We start from the raw sequence: 20,659 nt of genomic DNA on the forward strand, positions 1-20,659 counted from the left end.
TGGGTGGCCAGGTTCATAGTCAATAAGCAGTCACATTTTGAAAATAATCTTTTTTTCTGGGCAGTTCTCAAAAATGGGCTTCAAATATTCAGTAAACCATGTTGCAAACACATATGCTGCCATCCAGGCTTTGCTATTCCATTCACAGAGCACAGGCAGAGTAGGCTTAGCATAATTCTTAAGGGCCTTAGGATTTTCAGAACGGTCAAGAGCACTGGCTTCAACTTCATGTTGCCCACTGCATTAGCGCCCAACAACCCTCTGAAGCCTCGAGAGCAGGCACTGACTTCACACAAGAGGAGGCTGTTTCATCTGTGCTTCGGTGCAGGCACCTTCACCAATGGCCTTAGCGAGATCTTAGCTTGACTTGCTGCAGCTTCATCAGCACTTAATGCTTCATTCTGCACTTTGGTGTTACGGATATGGCTTCTTAAAACTCATGAACCAAGCTCTGCTGGCATCAAACCTTTCTTCTGCAGCTTCACCTTCCTAGAATTGAAGGGAGTTAGGGCCTCACTCTGGATTAGGCTTTGCTTAAGCAAGTTGGTGGCAGGTTTGATCTACTGTTCAGAACACAAAAACTTTCTCTGTAATAGCAATAAGGCCATTTGGCTTTCTTATTCGTGTGCCCGCTGGAGTAGCACTTTTAATTTCCTTCAACAGCTTTTCCTTCACATTCACAACCTGGCTAATGGCTTGGCGCAAAAGGCCTCGTGTTCCGCCTCTCTGGGCTTTCAACATGACTTCCTCACTAAGATTACTCTCTAGCTTTTGACTTGCAGCAAGAGAAGTGTGACTCTTCCTTTCACTTGAACACTTAGAGGACTCTGTAGCGCCATTACCTGGCCTGATTTCAGTGCCGCTGTCACAGGAAGTAGGGAGGTCTGAGGAGAGGAAGAGCCATGGGGAGACCGGCCCGGGGAGCGGCCAGAAGAGACCCGGCAGTTGTCAGCTAAGGGTGTCATCGTACTGGGCATGCTTCCAAAACAACCACAAAGGTCACTCCAAAGGCCACCAGCCACAGATGACCACAGCAGAGACAACGATAAGGAAACAGCGCGAAACGCTGTGAGAACTACCAAAATGTGACACAGAGCCGTGAAACAAGCACATGCTGATGGAAAGCCTCCTCAACACAGGGTTGCTACAAAACCCTTCAATTTGTAAAACTCATTACCTACAGAGAGCAATAAAGCAAAATGCAACAGAAGGAGGTAGGCCTGTGTACCTTATCATTAATATCCATACTGACATGAAAAAGAATTTTTCAAAAATCAAATGTGGAGCAAGCAACTATTTTTTTTGCTCACTTACATGTCAGTATTTTTTTTTAAGTCAGACTCCTAAATCTTACAGCAGCAGTTCTGCAAAATAGGATAAGGACAGTCACTTTTAAGAGGAGGAAACTCATGCACAAGCATAGAAAACAACTTGTCCGTCAAGAACATACTAGGACAGAGTCACAGAGCCAGGGCCTGAAACCAGGTTTGCACGACTCAAGGCCTCAGCACTTTCTGCTATCATGATGCAAACCAGTCAACTGCACCTTCTTGCTTACAGTTGGTGCCATTGTCAGGGCATTGACTCTCTGGGGAACGTGGCCTGTAGGAGCACGACACAGAAGGTAAGTGCTTCCACCTTGGCGAGGGCGCTCACCGGTTCCTCCAGCTCGGCTGGTACATTTCTTCTCATGCACAATGCAAATCGTATGCCTGATCATGTTCGCTTTCATTCAAGGATCAATTTTAGTACCTGCGTAAGAACTGTGACCTGAGTATCTACATTCAACCTTCCTACTCAAATGTGTGTTTTTTTCTGGTCCCAAATTTTTACTTATTCTAAAATTTCAACAATATAAAACAATTTTAATAAGCTCAGCTATTAATTCCTCTACTAAACCAGGCTTAAGGGAGAGAGAAATGGCAGAAAAGGGCAAAGTTTAGTGTATTGTCAGTCAAAGAGGTGCTGATGCAAAATACCAGAAATGGGTTGGTTTTGATAAAGGGTGTTTATTTGGGGTAGGAGTCTACAGATCCCAGGCCATAAAGCATGTTACTTCCCTCACCAAAGTCTATTTTGACATGTTGGAGCACAATGGCTGCCGACGACTACGAGGAGGGTTCAGGCTTCTTCTGGGCTCAGGGTTCCTCTCTTCCCGGGCTTGGTTCTCTTTCTGCAGTGTGCTTACTTTCCAGGGTTACAGCTTCTTAAGATTTCAGCATCAAATTCCAACATCAAAACTCCAACATCAAAACTCCTCAACTCTGTCCTTATCTGTGAGTCCCTGCCCACCAAGGGGTGGGGACTCAACGCCCTACTGACGTGGCCCAAAGTCCTAATCATAATTGTTTTTCCCTAATCATAATTTAATCACACCCAGGTACAGACAGATTACAACCATAATCAAGTGTCTATTTTTGGAATTCATAACTACATCAAACTGCTACATTTATATTCTGTACTATCTGACAACCTGGACTCAAATCTGACCACGGGAAACCATGTAGCTTCTGTGTATCTTGCTTTGATTCAGGAAAAGGTAGATGCATTGTGGTTTATTTACATCCCACCTTGTACCTGAGGCCAAAAGAATCCTACTACAGGACACGAAACTGGTTGTGAAAAAGTAACAGCACAGAATCCCCATGGAGGGACCCTTCCTCCCTGCCTGAAGCCAGCCGACACAGAAGATGGCATCGTGCTCTCTGTCTCCCAGAGAAACCACGTGAGCAATCCCCTGGATGGCCTTCCAATTGACTGTGTAAGTACAAAGGGAAAAGATGGAAAGTGCTCCTGTCTGACAGTCAAAAGTTAACAATTTTTAATTCTCCTCCCCTGATGCCTCTGCTCCAGTCACAAGGGTCTTCCTTTATTACTCAAAAACAGCAAGATCTTCCCCACCCTATACCATGCCCTTTCCTCCAGCCTTCAAAAATAGTGGTCCCAGGAGAAACCTTCCTACCTGCCCCTTGTGTGTTTCCCATCAAGGCATGACTAGCGATTCTTTATCAGCCATTTTTTTTGGTGGGGGGGTATCCACCTATGGGGACAAGGACGTGCCCACCTTATTCCGCATTTAACCTGCTGAACACGTAAGGCTGGAAGAAGGGATGCATGCAGCACCGCTCCACTGGCTGGACACCTCCTTGGGCACGAGAGTCCCCTGGCCCCACTGCCTCTCCAGCTGCTTTCTGGTCTCTCGCAGGCTCCTCTTCCTCGCCCATTAAACGTGGAAGGCCCTCAAGGTCCCGCCTTGGGTCTTCTCCATTCCTCCTCCTCCTTTGCACCCCCAAGGCAATGTCATCCACAACACAGCTTATTTATCAACTATGTGCATTTCGTTCCCATATTAGTATTTGCAGCTCGACCTTCTCTTTTGAGCCTTACCTATAACATCCAACTGCCCGCCTGAACTTTCTTCCTGGTGTTCTGATGCAACTTCTCGGTTCCCTTGCCTTTTCCCCAACCTCCCTTGAAATTATCTTTTCCTTACCCAGAGTTCCCTCTCTCGCTGAATGATGTGACCACATAAAAATCGGGAGAAGATTCTCGGCAGCTCCCCTGTACTCGCCCTCATTTTAGGTTATTCTCCTATCCATTTTATCAAGCACTATCTCCTTCGTCCTCTAAGTATCTCTGAAGCCCAATCTCGCCTCTCCTTCATCTTCATGACCCCACTCCATGGTGTGGCCACTGCCAGTCGACTTTTCCCGCAGCAGCCCCTACCTGTCCTGTGAGCCTGCCCTACGTGGAAGAATCGTCCCCATCTTTTCAAGACACATGCCCAGGCTGCTGTCACCCTCTCCCTCACCAAGTCCTCACGCAGCCTCCCAGCGTTCGGAGGACCTGCTGCCTGGTCCGAGCCCTGGCCCAGGCTCGCCTCCCACCGCGCGTGCCCGACGCCCTGGCTCTTGCCCCCACCGCCACGTGGGAGCCAGCAGTCGTCACGTTCCCTATCCCAGGACCTGCGCACTCACTGTTTTGTCTTCCTAGAAAATGGCTCCCTTCTCTTGCGACGCTAACTCTGACTTAATCTGTAGGGCTCGTCTAAGTGCTAATTCCTCAGGAAAGGGTTCCCTGGCTAGGCCAAATCCCTCTGGTTAGGCTCTCTTCCGTACTCGCTGCCATTTTCCTTTCATTTTGGCTTCTGTCCTAAGCTGTCATCTGTAGTGTGTCGCCCATGAGGCACCTGCTTTGCTCCTCATTAATCCCCAAATCTAACCCTGTGCCTGGAACACAGTGATCTAGTGGAAACAGGAGTGAATCAATAGTTACATGTCTAACTCGGCTATTCGTCCTGAAAAGCAAAAACGAATAGGCTATTGCTGTAGCCTGTTAATCCTAAAATGTATATGAGAGCACTACCAAGACACCGGTCTACCGCAGCTGAACAGGAAATTTGAAACCGTACTTCACCATTTCAACTTCAACAGTCTTCTAAAACAGACTCTGAAAAGAGAGAAATGGGAATAAACTTGCCCCTGAACTGTGCTTACCCACTGTCGGTGAACAGGAACTCCAAGTGGGTCATGAAGACTTCCCAGCGGGAAATGTGGTAGCGCTGTGCCAGAGAAAGAGCGATGCTGTAGACGCTGTCCTCGAGGGTCCTTGAGGAACACCATCAGCCACAGGGAAGGAGAGGAGAAAGAGCACCTCAGTGTGTGCAGAGGATGCCGTTAGGGCCACTCTCAGAGAGGGGTGTCCTCGGGAGGGCCCCAGCGCGGCAGGTCGCAGCCCAGCAGGAGAGCCCCCTTCACTGGGCTGCATTTCACGTGACCGAGCTTAGTCTAGACCAGGCTTCTCACCCAAGGGTGAGCTTACCCCTCAGGGCCATCTGGCAGCGTCAGGAAACATTTTTAATCATCCCAAGCGGGTCAGGCGGAGAGTGCACGAGGCCCCTAGAGGGGCCGCGGGGAGTGGGGAGCGGGGAGCGGCAGGGGCGGGGATGCTGCTGGACACCTTTCAAGGCACAGGACAATCTCCAAAACAAAGAACGATCCAGTTCAAATGGTCAGCAGGGCTGAGGATGAACCCTAGAACCCACAGTTAAAAAATCAGAGCAAAGGACATGCATCCCTGCCCTAGGAGTGGATGTTCGAGAAAGCACCAACACTCAACAAACTTTTACATATTCTTCATGTACCAGGTTTTGTGCTAGCTACTTGGGAAATAGACACCAATAAGAAATTTACTGAGGAGCATACAGTCTAATGGAGGGCACCAGATTTGAACCAGTGAGTAAATACAACAGTGAGACTGCTAAAAGAGAAGATATCAAAGTACTCTGGGAACACAGGCAAGAGCTGAAGGTTGACAGATAAAGAGGCATTAACTAGGCAGAGGTGGTAAGGAGGGAGAAGAGGGGGATCCAACAGGCAAGGTGGAAAAAGGGGGGTCACAACTAGGAGTGTGCAGGGCCCTCAGGCCTGCTAGGGAACCGCGACCTTATCCTATAGGAAATGGAAATCCAATGGAAGGTGTGAACCAGGGAACGGCAGGGCCACATTGGAAAATCTTAGGCAGGGTGAGGAAGCCCAAGAAACCCTGGGTCTACAGGAAGGCCATCTGGGAAAGACTACCGCCGGACCCATCCTTCCAGAACTAGAAATGTGAGAATGACACGGGCAAAACCACAGAAGGGAAACGAAATATCTCGTTTTGACTATGTTTTTCCTAGCCAAAGGAGCCATTGCATTTATATGTTTAACTAGCCAGGATTGGCGAACATTTTCTTAAAAAACTAGAAAGTTAATATTTTAGGACTGCAACTACAAATATACATGTCCAAAAGACTGTGATCGACAGGCCTGCTAACTCAGCGTGTCCTTCTGCACTTAAGCCCACCCCTCTATGAACAAAGGCCGCGCTCACTCTGCCAAGCCAAGGATCGTCTCCCTCTTGTACTGGTCGTCGGCAGAAAACCGCTGCACGTCCACGCCCTTGCCGAGGCCCTGCAGGACGTGTGCCTGAGAGAAGTCCAGGAGGCGCTCGTTGTAGTAGTGCAACTGCCTGGTCAGGGAGACGACGTCCTCGGGCCAGGCTTCGTGTCCATGCCGAGTCACATGCCTGGTGACCATCTTGATTAGCTCTTTCGGGTCAGCCTGTGAAAGGCATGAAAAATGCATTTTACAAATACGTGCACGTTTCTAACAGAGAGAGGACAACCCTGTCTACTGCACCCTGCTGGGCCTCGTGCTGCTGCCACGCAATCGGGGCTCACAGCGCCTCGAGGCCAGCTGCAGAACGGGCCCTCTCTCTGTCCACGTACAGCCACCAGAGAAGACGGAGGCACGTCAAGAGGGGGCCTCCACACGCCTGTCCTGCTCTTCTTTTTTTTTTTTTTTTTTTTTTTTAAAAAAGATTTATTTATTTATTTAATTTCCCCCCCTCCCCTGGTTGTCTGTTCTTGGTGTCTATTTGCTGCGTCTTGTTTCTTTGTCCGCTTCTGTTGTCGTCAGCGGCACGGGAAGTGTGGGCGGCGCCATTCCTCAGCAGGCTGCTCTCTCCTTTCACGCTGGGCGGCTTTTCCTCACGGGCGCACTCCTTGCGCGTGGGGCTCCCCCACGCGGGGGACACCCTTGCGTGGCACGGCACTCCTTGCGCGCATCAGCACTGCGCACGGCCAGCTCCACACGGGTCAAGGAGGCCCGGGGTTTGAACCGCCGACCTCCCATATGGTAGACGGACGCCCCAACCACTGGGCCAAAGTCCGTTTCCCTGTCCTGCTCTTCGTCCCCTAAAGACCTCCACCACTTAGAAGCATTATTACTTTTACACCACCATCAGCTTACGCAGATCTGTTCCCAGACCACCTGACCATTCACAATCATTCATCCTTGAAGTAATTTTTGTCATCATTACCTCTGGATAAATTTCCCTTTGACCACATAAGTGCTCTCAATAAGAGAGTGGCAGTTCAATAACTCCTCTATAAACGACTAGACAGCTGAAGTAAGAGGATATCCTCCAGGGATAAATTAGGGAAAAAACCAACCTGGTTTCTGAAATCATAAATACTTTTAGTGGCATAAGAAAGCACCCGACCAACTTTGACTCTGCTCAGTTTGGGGCTCAATGGTTTATTGTTCTATAGTTTTTAGCAGCTTCTCTGACAATAAAAACCAGTCATACAGAACAAATCCCAGAATCCAACAGCTGACAGGACAGGAGAGTAACTGACTAACTGGCCACACTGATCTATTTTTAAATTGGCCTGGGTATGCATGAAGCAAGAGCAGCTCAGCCATGAGTCTGGAATTACTTAACAGAAAACCTAATACTTAAATAGCATTAACTCAGTCACTCCCAATTTCTGGGAAGACATGGTACATATTTTAATAAAAGCAACTTAGGAAAAACCTTGAGAATCTACCTTGAGTTCACAGGAACATAATTCTAATTATGGTAAGCTGTCCCATTTCTAACATGCTAGCCATTCTTCTGAGCTACACTGAAGACTTGTCAATGTCGAGTCTGCATTGCCAAACCCAGCCTGACACCCTCTGCCCTGGTCCTATTAAGGAACAACAGGGAGCACTGACAAATAAACAAATAAATAAAAATAACAACAAGGAAATATTTCTGGATTCCAGTAGATTAGGGGTTCTTAACCTTTTTTTTGTTCCAGGCACCCCTTTGCCAGTCAGGTGAAAACCACAGACACCTCACTAAGTCCACACTATATTGTGTATTATTTAATAAATATGTCACACTTGCCCGAACACATCCCCACAAGAATAATGCTTTTTTGTATTTCAATTCAAGCTCACGGACCCCTTATTAAGAACACCTAGAGTAGATAGATGATCTGAGAAAAAGTCAACCTTACTGTACTTAATTTCTCTCCCTACCTCTATGCATACACTTGAGTCCTTCTTCCAAAAACCACAGATAAATGACTTGAGACAAAGGACCTGGATTTGAACACTAACTCTCCTACAAGTTATCTACGAGATCTTCAGCTTTCATTCAACAAATATTTCTGCACACCCAGTATGCACCAGGTGAAGACATGAATCCCCTTTCCTCCAGGATCTGTAGATTAGACGAAACAATAAAGCCAACCACTGTGAAATGTGTGACGCGCGTAAAGGCAGGGTGCTGTGGGAACACAGAGGAGCAGGACTCGGGCCCAGTGTCAGGAAGTCTTCTTGGCAGAGCTAACTGTAGCCTAATCGTCCTGCTAAGGTAGTAAAAAGCCAAGCAAAAATTAGGGAGACAAACTCCAGCAAAGGGTAGAATATGTGCTGAGGCCTGGAGGCGAGTTCCGTCTTTCAGAAATGTTCATTCTCAGTGGAGCAGGCAAGAAACCAGGCTAGCGAGGAAGGAGCACCCAGAACGAGAAGCGCCTGTATCACGTTAAAGTCTACCTTCATTATGAAGAAAGCAAGAGGCTCCTAAAAGGTCTTAAGCAGAGAGGCACAACGATGAAACTTCTCTCTTGTACAAGCCACAGGCAAGCCGGCTGGAAGGATGGAGTGACTAGGACAAATCCCCGTGCACTTAGAGTGACCTGGGAGTCACATGCCGGGCACTGTTTCTATGATTTAGGCAAAGGGGCTCACGTGCCTCCTGGCGTTTACCCCACCCGAGTCCCTGGTGGCTGAACCCTCTGGGCAGGTCACTGCAGCTCCGCCCACCAGCACAGCCGTCTCTGCAGTGCCCTGCTGCAGGGACGCTGCTCGCGGGAGCCAGCTGCCAACCCCTGCCCTGCGCCCTCGCGGGGACCCTGCGGTTCAGGCCTCCTCTGGCCAGCACATCTGCCCAGCTGTCGAGAGAGCGAGTGCAAATCTCCAGTGACCAAGGCCAGAGGGCAGCAGGAACTCCACTACAGCTGCTCTTGAGCGGAGCCTTCGCGGAGTCTCACCCTCACCAGCAGACCACGCCGCCAGCACAGGGAAGGCTCCTGTGTCCACAGCCGGCCTCGTGGCTTCAGAGCGCAGTGCTCAGCCTGCACCTGGCCGAGGCGTCCCGAGGGGAGCTCCCATAGCTGACCCGCCTGCCTGCAGCTCCGCGCCCCCATCAGGCTGCTGTTGCCCCCTACTCACCAATTCAACCGTCTTCACGTTCCCAGTTTTGCTCACAGTCACTTCTGGCCTTTGGTTTTGTGGCATGGCCAGGAGTTGGTAACAGTACTGGGAGCATCACGCACAGTCAGTTGACCCCAATAGTGTAATACACCCTCATTCTGATCTCTGTGTATTCTAATATAATTTATGCACAGACCTCAAGACCAGGTGGAGAGGGGAGCTGCGAAACAGGACACAGCAGTAAGAAGCATAACTATCAGCACTAACATTTACGTATCCTGCAGAATGTTTCAAGTCTTCACCTTCCTATGTTTTCCTATGTGGCAAAGAGAATGGGTTATTCCTTTTTGCCAACAAAGGAAACGACAGGGCATAGTGACATGTGAAAGTTACTTAATTTTGACCATCATTGTCTGAGCTAGAAAATGGCAGTAATAATACATAGCTGGCATGGTTGTAAGAAGTCCATCAGAAAATGGATATAAAATACACACCCAAGGCCTGCCATAGAGCAGGGCTGCACAAATCAAAGGCATAGACTGACCACACTTGAATTGTACCTCTTACTATATTCTTTACTTCACATTGCCATCTCTTTATAAATTTCAATTATAAATTCCAGAGGCAGGGACCATATCGACTTCACGTATTTGCCTTTTCCAGAGCTTAGGAGCACCCCTTGCACAAGTAAAAGGGGACAAATTTAACACAATACCCAATTTCCTTTACTAAGTAGAGATTGTCTAGCCCCTCTATAAATACTTTTTATTTCTTTTTTTTTTTTTTTGTATTAAAAAATACATCTTTTTGCATTAAAATGCTCCTTTTCCTAAGAAATGTTTAAAAATAGTAACTAATGTCCAGCCTTCAGGACGGCTGTGGCTTCTCCTTTGATACCACTGGCCCTGGGGCCCAGGCACGCACTCGGTGACCTCTGACTACAGAACAGCGAGGCTGAAATGCAGGACGCACAGTGGCTGGTGAGTGGTTGGTGAGTGGCCGAGCAGGGCCGCGCCCCCAAGCACCCTGGTCTCCGTGCAGTGCAGGGAGAGGCAGCTCTTAAAACGACAGGGCAGGGGGTACACAGCTCCCACCATGTATGAAGACTTGGTGCTACAGATCTTTCACAAAGACCAACACTCAATGATGCGCTCTCATAACGTCGTTCTGTAGTACATCCAGACAGACTTTGTCATACTTATGCTCTTCCTCCAGTCCCTTTTAAACATAAATACACGTGTGTAAACACAAATGCACACACAAAGGCAGGTGTTACCTGAAAACTGACTTCAGCTGTATTGCAGGTACCTTTCCCCACTAATGACTGATTAAGAATGATGATCACGGGAAACGGACTTTGGCCCAGTGGTTAGGGCGTCCGTCTACCATATGGGAGGTCCGCGGTTCAAACCCCGGGCCTCCTTGACCCGTGTGGAGCTGGCCACGTGCAGTGCTGATGCGCGCAAGGAGTGCCATGCCACGCAAGGGTGTCCCCCGCGTGGGGGAGCCCCATGCGCAAGGAGTGCGCCCGTGAGGAAAGCCGCCCAGCGTGAAAAGAAAGAGCAGCCTGCCCAGGAGTGGCGCCGCCCACACTTCCCGTGCCGCTGACGACAACAGAAGCGGACAAAGAAACAAGACGCAGCAAATAGACACCAAGAACAGACAACCAGGGGAGGGGGAGAATTAAATAAATAAATAAATCTTTAAAAAAAAAAAAAAAAGAATGATGATCAGGAACACCATTTCTGTTCAACTCCGTTAACATAAATATATCCCCTTTTAAAATTCTTTTCTGGGAAGCAGACTTGGCTCAATGGATAGGGCGTCCACCTACCACATGGGAGGTCTGCAGTTCAAAACCCCAGGTCTCCTTGACCCGTGCTGATGTGCCCAAGGAATGCCGTGCCACGTAGGGGTGTCCCCCACATAGGGGAGCCCCACGTGCAAGGAGAGCGCCCTGTAAGGAGAGCCGCCCAGCACGAAAGAAAGTGCAGCCTGCCCAAGAATGGCGCTGCACACACGGAGAGCTGACACAGCAAGATGACACAACAAAAAGAAACAGATTCCCAGTGCCACTGATAAGGATAGAAACGGTCACAGAAAGAACACACAGCAAATGGACAGAGAGAGCAGACAACTGCAGGGGTGGGGAAGTGGAGAGAAATAAAATAATAAATAAAATTTTTTAAAAATTCTTTTCTAATAAGCTGGGGGTATTAATTCCTTGTTGATAAGTCTCTAAGAGCCTTCAAGTTTAGGGCTTATCAAATATTTGGTAAATATATGGGAAGACTGATTTTTAATTCTTCGATTTATTGCATAAAACAAAATACTGAGAAGAGACTTCTCACAACGGTTTTCGAGAATAAGTAAAATTAGTTATGTGGGGAAAGCACAGGTACTGGCATCAAAGACCCTGGATTACAGGTCCTTCCTTCCTGAGCTTCAGGTTTTTCAGTACTGACACTGAAGTAAGAATTTCTTCTTTACAGGATCTTTTAAAAAAAAAAAAAAGATTTAGTTTATTTATTTCCCCTCCCCTCATTGTTTGCACTCGCTGTCTCTCTCTCTGTCCATTTGCCGTGTGCTCCTGTGTCTGCTCATCTTCTCTTTAGGAGGCACTGGGAGCCGAACCTGGGACCTCCCATGTGGGAGAGATGTGCTCAATCACCTGAGCCACCTCAGCTCTCTGCTTTGTTGTGTCTCTCACTCACTTTCCTCTTTGTGTCTCCTTTGTTCCATCACCTTGTTGCATCAGCTTGCCGTGCCTGCCTGCTGTGCCAGCTCACCATCTTGCTCATCTTCTCCAGGAGGCACCAGGAACCGAACCCGGGACCTTCCATATGGTAGGCAGGAGCTCAAGAGCTTGCGCCACATTGTCTTCCCATCTTTACAGGGTCTTAATAAAGTTTAAATGGATGAGCATGCTGTAAGTCCTAGCTCACCATGCAAATTATTATCATCATCACTACTACTCTCTATCCCTTTCTCAAGGAACTATACTGTTTATGATTACTTTCAATATTCAACTTAAATGTTATTTAATAAAAAATCTTACCAGGAACTTATCTCCCGTTTCCTCAAAACATTTCAAAGCACTTCCTCTTGATTCCAACACTGTGACCCCCATACCAACGACCTCTTCTGGAGATGACCGGCTGGGGCCCAGCGTCCCTTCTCCCTCCGCCACTGCCCAGGTCCCCAGGAGCGTTCCACACGCAGCCTCAGGCCTGGAGCCACCATTTGTTTTGTTTAGAGTGCACTCAAACCTCACTCCCTCTTTTTTCCATCCAAATCTAATTACATGATCCACGGGTACAAAAGCTTTTAGCCTTTAAAAAGCTTCTGAAGGATCTTATTATAGGCAGCTTCACAATTTTCCACATTCAGAATTCAAAGTGATATTATAAAATATCACAGGCTATAAAACCTAACAACATAAAAAAAGGCATCAAGAAGCTAAAAAGGAAAATGAGGAAAGCGATTCTATTTTTCCCCCAAAACTTGGCAATGCAGTTCTTCAGGGGTAGATAAAATTTCTTTAAAGAATACGGTCAAGTCCCTATAAAAACAAAATCTCCATAAATATTCCTGACATCTGAATGTGCAAGGACTGCTGACTCCTGGAGGAGACACATCCATTCTGGTTTAACAGCCTCCACTTCCTGGTATTACTGTTTGGAATGTTTTAAACAGGTGGTATGTGTCCCCTCAGGTTATTATTTTGCTTGAGATAATTTTCTCCTTAGTACTTTCAATACACAGCTTAAAAAAACACATTTTAGAAATAGTCTACCATAAAGTTCGGAATTTCATCCCCTGCTGGGTTTGCTGCCCTAGCATATAAAACTAACTGATTTCATCTTCTGAAAACTTTTTTAAAGAATCCTAGGAAGGTCACACTATGAAATGCATTTACAATAATTGTTACGGGAAGATATAAGTGAAAGAGATCAAGGTTCAAAAACATGTCCATAACCTATACACATCAGTATAAAAATAATGATACAAATATGTATAGCCATGAACTATTTCTGAAAGGATACTAAGGGAAACCTAATTCTTTTTTTTTTTTAAGATTTATTTTCTCTCCCCTTCCCCTCCACCCCGGTGTCTACTCTCTGTGTCCATTCGTTGTATGTTCTTCTGCATCCAATTGCATTATCAGGCGGCACTGGGAAACTGCATCGCTTTTTTGATGCGTCATCTTGCTGCGTCAGCTCTCTATACACGTGGAACCACTCCCGGGCAGGCTGTGCTTTGTTCACATGGAGTGACTCTCCTTGCAGGGCACACTCCTTGAGTGTGGGGCACGGTACTCCTTGCGTGCAGCAGCACTGTGCATTGGCCAGCTTACCATGTGGGTCAGGAGGCCCTGGGGATCGAACCCTGGACCCTCCATACAGTAGACAGACGCCCTATCAGTTGAGTCACATCCACTGACTTCTTATTGTATACCATTTGTGTGTTATTTCTTAAACACAAAAACAAACTGATTAGGATGAATACTTGGGTTTGTGTATGCTCAGGAGACTTTAATCTCTGGACTGCCCATGTGCCAGCCAGGCCCTGAGCCTCAGCAGAGTTGCAGCTCCTACTCCCTGGTTCATTGGACTCACCCAGGTCAGCTAACAGGGAGGTGAAGATGGTCAACCACCACACCAGGGAACCGAGAGTGCCTGCAACTGCAAGCAGGAGAATCCCATCCATCAGCCATGTGGGATCTAAGGCCCCTCTTGATCTAGAGATGCAGTGGACATCACGATCCCAGGGTCCTCGGGGTGGAGGACCATAATATGGAATGGCGTGGACTTGCTGGTATTCTACTGTAGAACGGCTGTGACTCTAGCAATGGAAGAAGTTGTATCACTGATGTGGAGATGGTGGCCAGAGGAGTTGCTGAGGGCAGGGAGAGGGAAGAAGAGGTGTGATATGAGGCATTTTCAGGTCTTAGAGTGGTCTTGAATGATACTGCAGGGACAGATGCAAGACATTGTTTATCCTGCCGTAACCCACTGGATGGACTGGGGAAGAGTGTGACCTACAACGTAAACTTAGGTCCGTGCGGTGTGGCAGTGCTCCAGGGTGTAGTCACCAAATGCAATGAATGTGCCTCACTGATGAAGGGGATGTTGATGTGGGAGGAGGGGGGTGGGGTGGGGATTGGGGTATACAGGAGCCTCCTATGTTTTTTAACGTAACGTTTTATGTGATCAATTTATCTTTCAAAAAGAAAGACAACAAAAAATATAATGAAATAAATTTAAAAACCAACTGATTAGGATGAATACTAAAACAGAAAATTCTCTGCAACTGACGATTTGCCAATTACTATTAAATTCACTAAAAATGAAAAGGTGAGCAGTGGCAGGCAGCTCTGAAGATCACCCAGAAGAGCTGCCGGTTCAAGGAGCCTCTGCAGCTGCTGAAATCCAGAACTCCTCTTCAAGTTCACCAGCCTTTTATCAAACTAACCCCACCATTCTAGGAGCACTTTAGTCAGACCTACTGTGCCCCCTGAGTTATCATTCCTGAAACACATGACCACAGGGTGGAAAGAGAATGTGTGAAAAGATGGTAGAATTAGAAACGTGGACCTGCCAACGGCGTGAGTCAAGGGAGTTGACAGGCGGGCACCCTGAGCTCGGCGCCACGACGGCGCGTCAGGAGGCGGTCGTGTTTAATCCCAGCGCCGGCAGTCCTGCGTCACGCAGAGGAAGGTGCTGAGGAAACTCAGTGAGCAAGGGGCGGTCGGGAGCTCCGCGCACTGACAACATCCACCTTCTGTGCCCATCCACGGCGACGGCGCGCAAAACCGCACAACTACAGCCTACCAGATGTCCAGTGGACACAAGCTGAACTGATTCTGAGGGTGTCCACGGGCCAAAAAAGTGCCACCGAGTGACCAAGGCGGGCTGGGCCTGGGTCTGGGGCCAAGAGGAAAGAGTTGCTCTAGGAGGGCTGCCCGTTCAAAGGACAGCGGAGTCGAGAGGAGGCCTGGCCCCGCTGGGGGGACTCAGCAGGGCTCCTCGAGGCCCGTTTGCACTTTGCCTTAGCAGCCACCAGTGCGGGGGTAGAAGCAGTCCAGGCCAAGGGAACGACACCCGCCCCAGCACAGAGGCAGGAAAAAGGGGGAGTCACAGGAATGTAAGTTTTGAACTTCAAAGCGGCCGTGTTGGGAAACGTGCCTGGCACGCCTGGAGGGAGAGGGGGGCGAGACAGCCAGGTCCCTGCAGGGCACCTGTCACGCGCGCACCCGGAGGAGCATATCAAAACCACCTGCCAGCAACAACCCAAAGCCCTGTGTGCAGCAAGCCACCAAGCCCAGGAAGCAGCAACGCACCTCTCCTAAGACAAAGCCCAAGCAGACGCCAAGACCAGAGTCAGGAGCCCTAGGAGAGAGGACGCCACTTTCTCCCAGGAAACCCTGAGCGTGTAACTCAATTTCTCTGGGTCTTATTTTCTGCAAAGAAGTTTCCTCTTCTGTTAAATGGGGTTGTGTTGAGAATCAAACAGCAGGATCAAGTCCCGTGAAAGTATGTGACAGCAGAAGAGCGTCGCGAAGGCTAGTCTGCCATTTCTACTTCCCACGGCACCTCCAACAGGCCAGTGTGTGCTGACTTGCTCTCACCCACCGCCTGACACTTCTCAGCAGACAGAAGAGGCCCGAGATCGCTGGCCTCAGGCTTCATTTTCACCCTTTGGCTCTAGGGTCAGGCCTCAAATCTAAAGTTTTCAATAACACCTCAAATATTTTGTTGAAAGAACCCGAGGTACACATGCCAGCACAGAGACCTTCGCGCAGGCTCCTGCTGCTGCTGCACCCACTTCCCTGGGTATATGGGTGCACGTTGCCTCCTGACCCTGCTTGAGTTGTACTCTCCACACACACACTCACACACAATTCCTGTCTCTCCTCTGCGTTTTGTTTTCACAGCTCTTGTCACCATCTATCCACCCATCCATCCATCTGTATGATAGTACGTATCATTTCTTTCTCTTCATAGTGCCTCTTTCCCCAGTAGAATGCAACTCTCTATAGGGTTGGGGTTTCTGTACCCTTTATCCAGGACCTAGAACATGGCCATCAAAGGATTTTCAGCAGAGAGTGGAATGACCAGACCTGCATTTTAGAGAGACTACTCTGGCACATGTGTGAGAAACCTATATAAAAGCAACAACGGAGACAAGATGATGCTTAAGAGCCTATAACAAAAATTTAGGTGATGGCTCCAGAAGCCCAAACTAAGGTGATACTGGGGCTAGAGAAGGGAAAACAAGCTGCAAAGGTGTTCAGCTCTCCCCACATGCTCCCTTAACACATTTGTCTACCACAACTTCAGGCTGTTTCTGTATCTTGATATGAAAAAGTTCTGAAGTCTTCTAATCTTCCGTTTCTCCCTTCAGATCCACAACCACACCCTCTGCACGGACGTGCCCTGAAGAACACCCGGCCTGGAGGGATGGCCCGAGCGGTCGCAGTGCTCGTGGCCCTCGTCTCTGCCTGGGGCAGCCGGGAAGCTGGAAGTCACGGTCAGGCATCACCACCGACCGGGCCATGGACCTGGCTGGTTCTGTCCATGCAGACAGAGCACGGCCTCCTGAGCAAGGGCCCTGAGCCGCTGCGCTGCGCGGCCCAGAAGGATCCGTGTCCCAGGTGAGCTGGTGGCCAGCAACAGGAATCAGAGGCCAAGGGCGAGGGAGCAACAGGTGAGCTCCAAGGGACGTCTTCAAAGGAAAATCCAGTTTGAAAGGAAAACAGTGATAAGAACAAGGCCACCAAGAGGTAAAGGACCGTAACGGCCGATGGAGAGAAGATGGAAGGAAGACACAGAAACTAGGGCAAGGAAGGAAAAAAAGGAGGGCTGAATGAAGTCTTATTGTTCTTCATACTACATGCCAAGCTCCAACTCTTCCATAGCAGGCCCTCAACAAATGCTGAAAATGGGTGAAAAGACACATAAAATATACAAGCTGTAAATAAAACACTAAGACTCTCTGCCAAGGGAAGAGAACCGTGGGGAACCCAGAAGACCACGAGGAAACCTGGACACGCTTCACTCCCAGCCTCATCCACCGACGTTCGACTGTGCATCTTTGCAGGCTTCAGTTGTGGACATTTTATACGGTTTTTCTTACAGAGTGACTGGGGTATCTGGTAAGAAACAGTGACGGTCAGATATAAAAGTTAAGGTGGAATTTAATGGCTTTCTCCTAACTTACCTCTTCGCCAAGACTACATGATTTGGGACTTTTAATTTTTGATACACAGTAAATTACTATCTGGGAAAATAGGAAAAATACGTTACTGTGGAATTTTCCCCCAAGGGGACTGCTTTCACAAAGGTTCCTAAGAAGAGACCCTGAGGATCACAAACGCTCTGCAGCCCGCTCTGGCTTGCCCGGATTTGGCTTGCGGGCTCCTGGCACCCCTCAGCACCCTGCATGCAGCTGCCCCGCCCACCTGTGCATAGCTGCCCTACAGGTCTAGCATGGACAGCGCCCCTGGGCTAGGCCCCAGGCCGACTCCTCAGTTTCCCAACGCATAGGTGAGGAAAGCACCTCTGGGCCCTCGGGGAATGCGGCTGAGCCAGTGCCCTTTCAACCCTGTGTGTTCAGGAAAGATGGGAAGCAGTCCGGCCTTAACACAGGTGGTAGAAGAGCAGATTCCATCTCAGTACCTGGACCCATTTTTGTATATCTTTAGTACCATATAGAGAATTCCATCTAATACATTCTGAAGGCACAATTGACTTGTTCTTGGGCGGAGTCAGGTTCTACAATAAGGTGTGATGCTTTCAGTCAAAGTAAAGCTTTACAGTGTTTCAACATACTGGAGACTTGGGGCAAATTACTTGGTACCTATGTACATACAAACACTACGAAAAGATGTGAGTATTTAGAAGCAGATGCCAATGAACTGTCATAAACACAGTCTGCCAGCTATACAACTGAATGTAATACAGAAAAATCAAGCACACTGTTTCAGAAATAAACTTGACACCCTTACATCTATATAACTACTTCATTCCCTCAATTTATAACATATTAGGTCAATGTACATTTCTTAATCCACATAAAAACATCTGAGATATAAAAATAGAAAAAAAATATTTGGGTGTAGAAAAAAGTAACTGCGCAAAGCAGGCAATAGCTACCAAAAGAAAAGTCAAGATTCCCAAAATAAACTAACACTTTAAATAACACCCTATTCATTGGCCAAATACCATTATGGTAATGACACTATGCCTGAGAACAACCCACACCCAAATAACAATGTCCTTGGACAGTAGCCTGGGCTAGGCGGGTCACCCACTCCTCTAGCCGCTCTTTTACATGAGGAGCACGGATGGAAGCCAGAGCCACGGGCCTCCAGGGGAATGCCCAAGTGAGCTTCTAGGTGCTGAGCCAGCTCTGGGTGACAAGCCGCTGGAACTTCGATGTGTAGGTGACAGTACTTCCTCAGTGCATGCTCCGGTCAGGGCAGGTGGAACGCTGCCACAATAACATTTGGACTTTGGATTTGTGCACACAGTGGACTTGAAAATCAGATCTATTTGCTTATCTGCTCTAACAGTGACACAAGAAACCCATAATGCTTTGATTTCCCCCATGGCACCTGGTAACACTTTTGTGTCCACAAAAGAAGGCATGTATGTCTATACTTAGGTGCTGTCACCAAGAAATTCACAATAAAGTTATATAAAATAGGCCTGAAGCTCGGAGGTAAGTTAAGTGGATGCTGCTTCTTGGGCCAGTTACTGCTCTCATCTCTTTGGCTTAAAAGAAGAGCAGCTCTGCTGAGGGCCACCGCCCACTTCCCTAAATTACAAAGCCAACTTCCTTTGGGGCGATGAATTAAAAGGTCAACTCTCCGTTGAGCCTCCCTACTACTTTACTCATCCTCACAGAAAAATCTGTCAAAAAAAGTAACGTGAAGAAAAGCGAGTAGGAAGGATCAGCATTCACCATAACCAGAAACTCTAACACTGACGTCTGAAGAAGCAAGTGCACCTAACATGGACAGGTGAGGCCTATCACTGGAATGCGCTCCGGATCCAAAGCAGACCGGTCCTTCAAGGAGCAGAAGCAGAAGCTTTGACGATTTTTGGAAAGCTGTAATTCTCGTTAATAAAGTAGAAACAGTGCAGACTTACCCGGTAAAGAGGGTGGCACTTGTCTCTGAAACATGGTGCTAACCGGGCGTAGATCTGCAGGCTGTAGTAATAAGCTGCTAGCTGGAGAGAGAGCACGGAGTGGGGCTGCTTCTCAAAGCACTCGTCAGCATCCAGCACCTAGGAGGGGGTGTGACAGGACTGACTCAGCCGAGAGGACACTAACAAGCTTGTCGTACATCATTACATTTTCAGCCACTACTACATGACTTTGGTGCAGAGGCTATCACACCAGCTTAAGCTTATGCTCACCTTGGTGTGGCTACATTCAAATTCAGGAGACACTCTAAAGGCAGACCTTGTGCATGTAAAGGTAGATTTAAAGGTTGGCATTGAGCTAACATCGTAGCATTTGCTTCTGGGGTGACAGTTAAATTCCTGTCATCTTCCAGGTGATGGTGCCTGGTTGTTTGGTCAACAAGCACTGGCCTGACTGTGACTGTGAGGAGATTTCATGGATTTAAATCATCGGTCAGGTGATTGCATCTATGGATGATCACATCGATAGTCAACTAAGGAGACTGCTTTTAACAACGAGAGACGTCTCATCCAATCAGCTGAAGGCGTTAAAGGGAGAACTGATGACATCAGCAGTCAGAAGGGAGAATTTCCATCCCTCCCCCAGCCAGCCGGCTTCTCCTGGGATTCATTGGAAACTTTCATTGGTGTTCCCAGCTTGCAGCCAGCCCTATGGAATTTGGCTTGTCCATCCATGGTCGCATGCCCAATTCCTATAATAAATCTCAAAACTTTCACATTGTACATTGAAGACCTCCTGTCAGTCAGTTTCCCTGGAGAATCCCGACCAATACACCTGGTTACTGAGCAGCATCCTTCCATACCAGCAAGCATGGAGACGTGTCACAATCCATCTCCCTGATGAAAACCCCTAGCGTAACTCTTAAACTCTTCTCCATTAGTGAGGGTCAACTCACCTGTGGTAAGGCAAGGAGATAAGCAAGAGCCAAGGTCATGTCACTTGGGAAGGCATCGCTGGCTAGCTGTAAGAGAACTGAAGGTAGAAAACCAATGCGTTATTTTGCCTGCGGTTCTGTGTCACCGTCATAGTTACTAAGTGCCATAGGATCAGCTCTGTGAGTTCAACAGATTCCAGCTTCAGAGAACGCTCTAGGCCCCGGATGGAAATCGACTCAGTAGCACTGACACGCACGTCCACGGGGCTCTGCTGGGCTCAGGCAAAGTGTGCTGCGCATCCCTCACGTGCGGGCTCGGTCGGGCCAGCTGCAGGGCCCCGGTGCAGCCACCGTGGGAGTTCCGTCTCTAACAGAAAATCTGTTGGTCTTAGAGACTAGGCTTGGCCAGAAAATGATGTACATCAACAGCAGGAAAATAAAATGGGATCTTGTGAGTGCTAAAGAACAAAGCAATAAAATTGCTTTGTGGATGCAAATTTAGGGTAAATCTTCTCATTACCACAATGATGACAAAATGGTT

The 20,659-nt window shown here is 48.1% G+C and overlaps 1 protein-coding gene across 1 annotated transcript in view; it reads right to left on the reverse strand.

Annotated features, from left to right (window-relative positions):
- NBAS (NBAS subunit of NRZ tethering complex) overlaps positions 1-20,659 on the reverse strand; it is a 347,044-nt gene that overhangs the window by 95,948 nt on the left and 230,437 nt on the right. Inside the window, exons 39-42 of the mRNA XM_058288021.1 lie at positions 20,140-20,216; positions 19,187-19,324; positions 5,872-6,101; positions 4,497-4,607 (exon numbers count right to left, since the gene is read on the reverse strand). Of these exons, the coding sequence (XP_058144004.1) occupies positions 4,497-4,607; positions 5,872-6,101; positions 19,187-19,324; positions 20,140-20,216 (556 nt within the window). The remainder of the gene's footprint in view (positions 1-4,496; positions 4,608-5,871; positions 6,102-19,186; positions 19,325-20,139; positions 20,217-20,659) is intronic.

This window comes from Dasypus novemcinctus, chromosome 25 (assembly GCF_030445035.2).
Source record: "Dasypus novemcinctus isolate mDasNov1 chromosome 25, mDasNov1.1.hap2, whole genome shotgun sequence".
NCBI classification, from domain to species: Eukaryota; Metazoa; Chordata; class Mammalia; order Cingulata; family Dasypodidae; genus Dasypus; species Dasypus novemcinctus.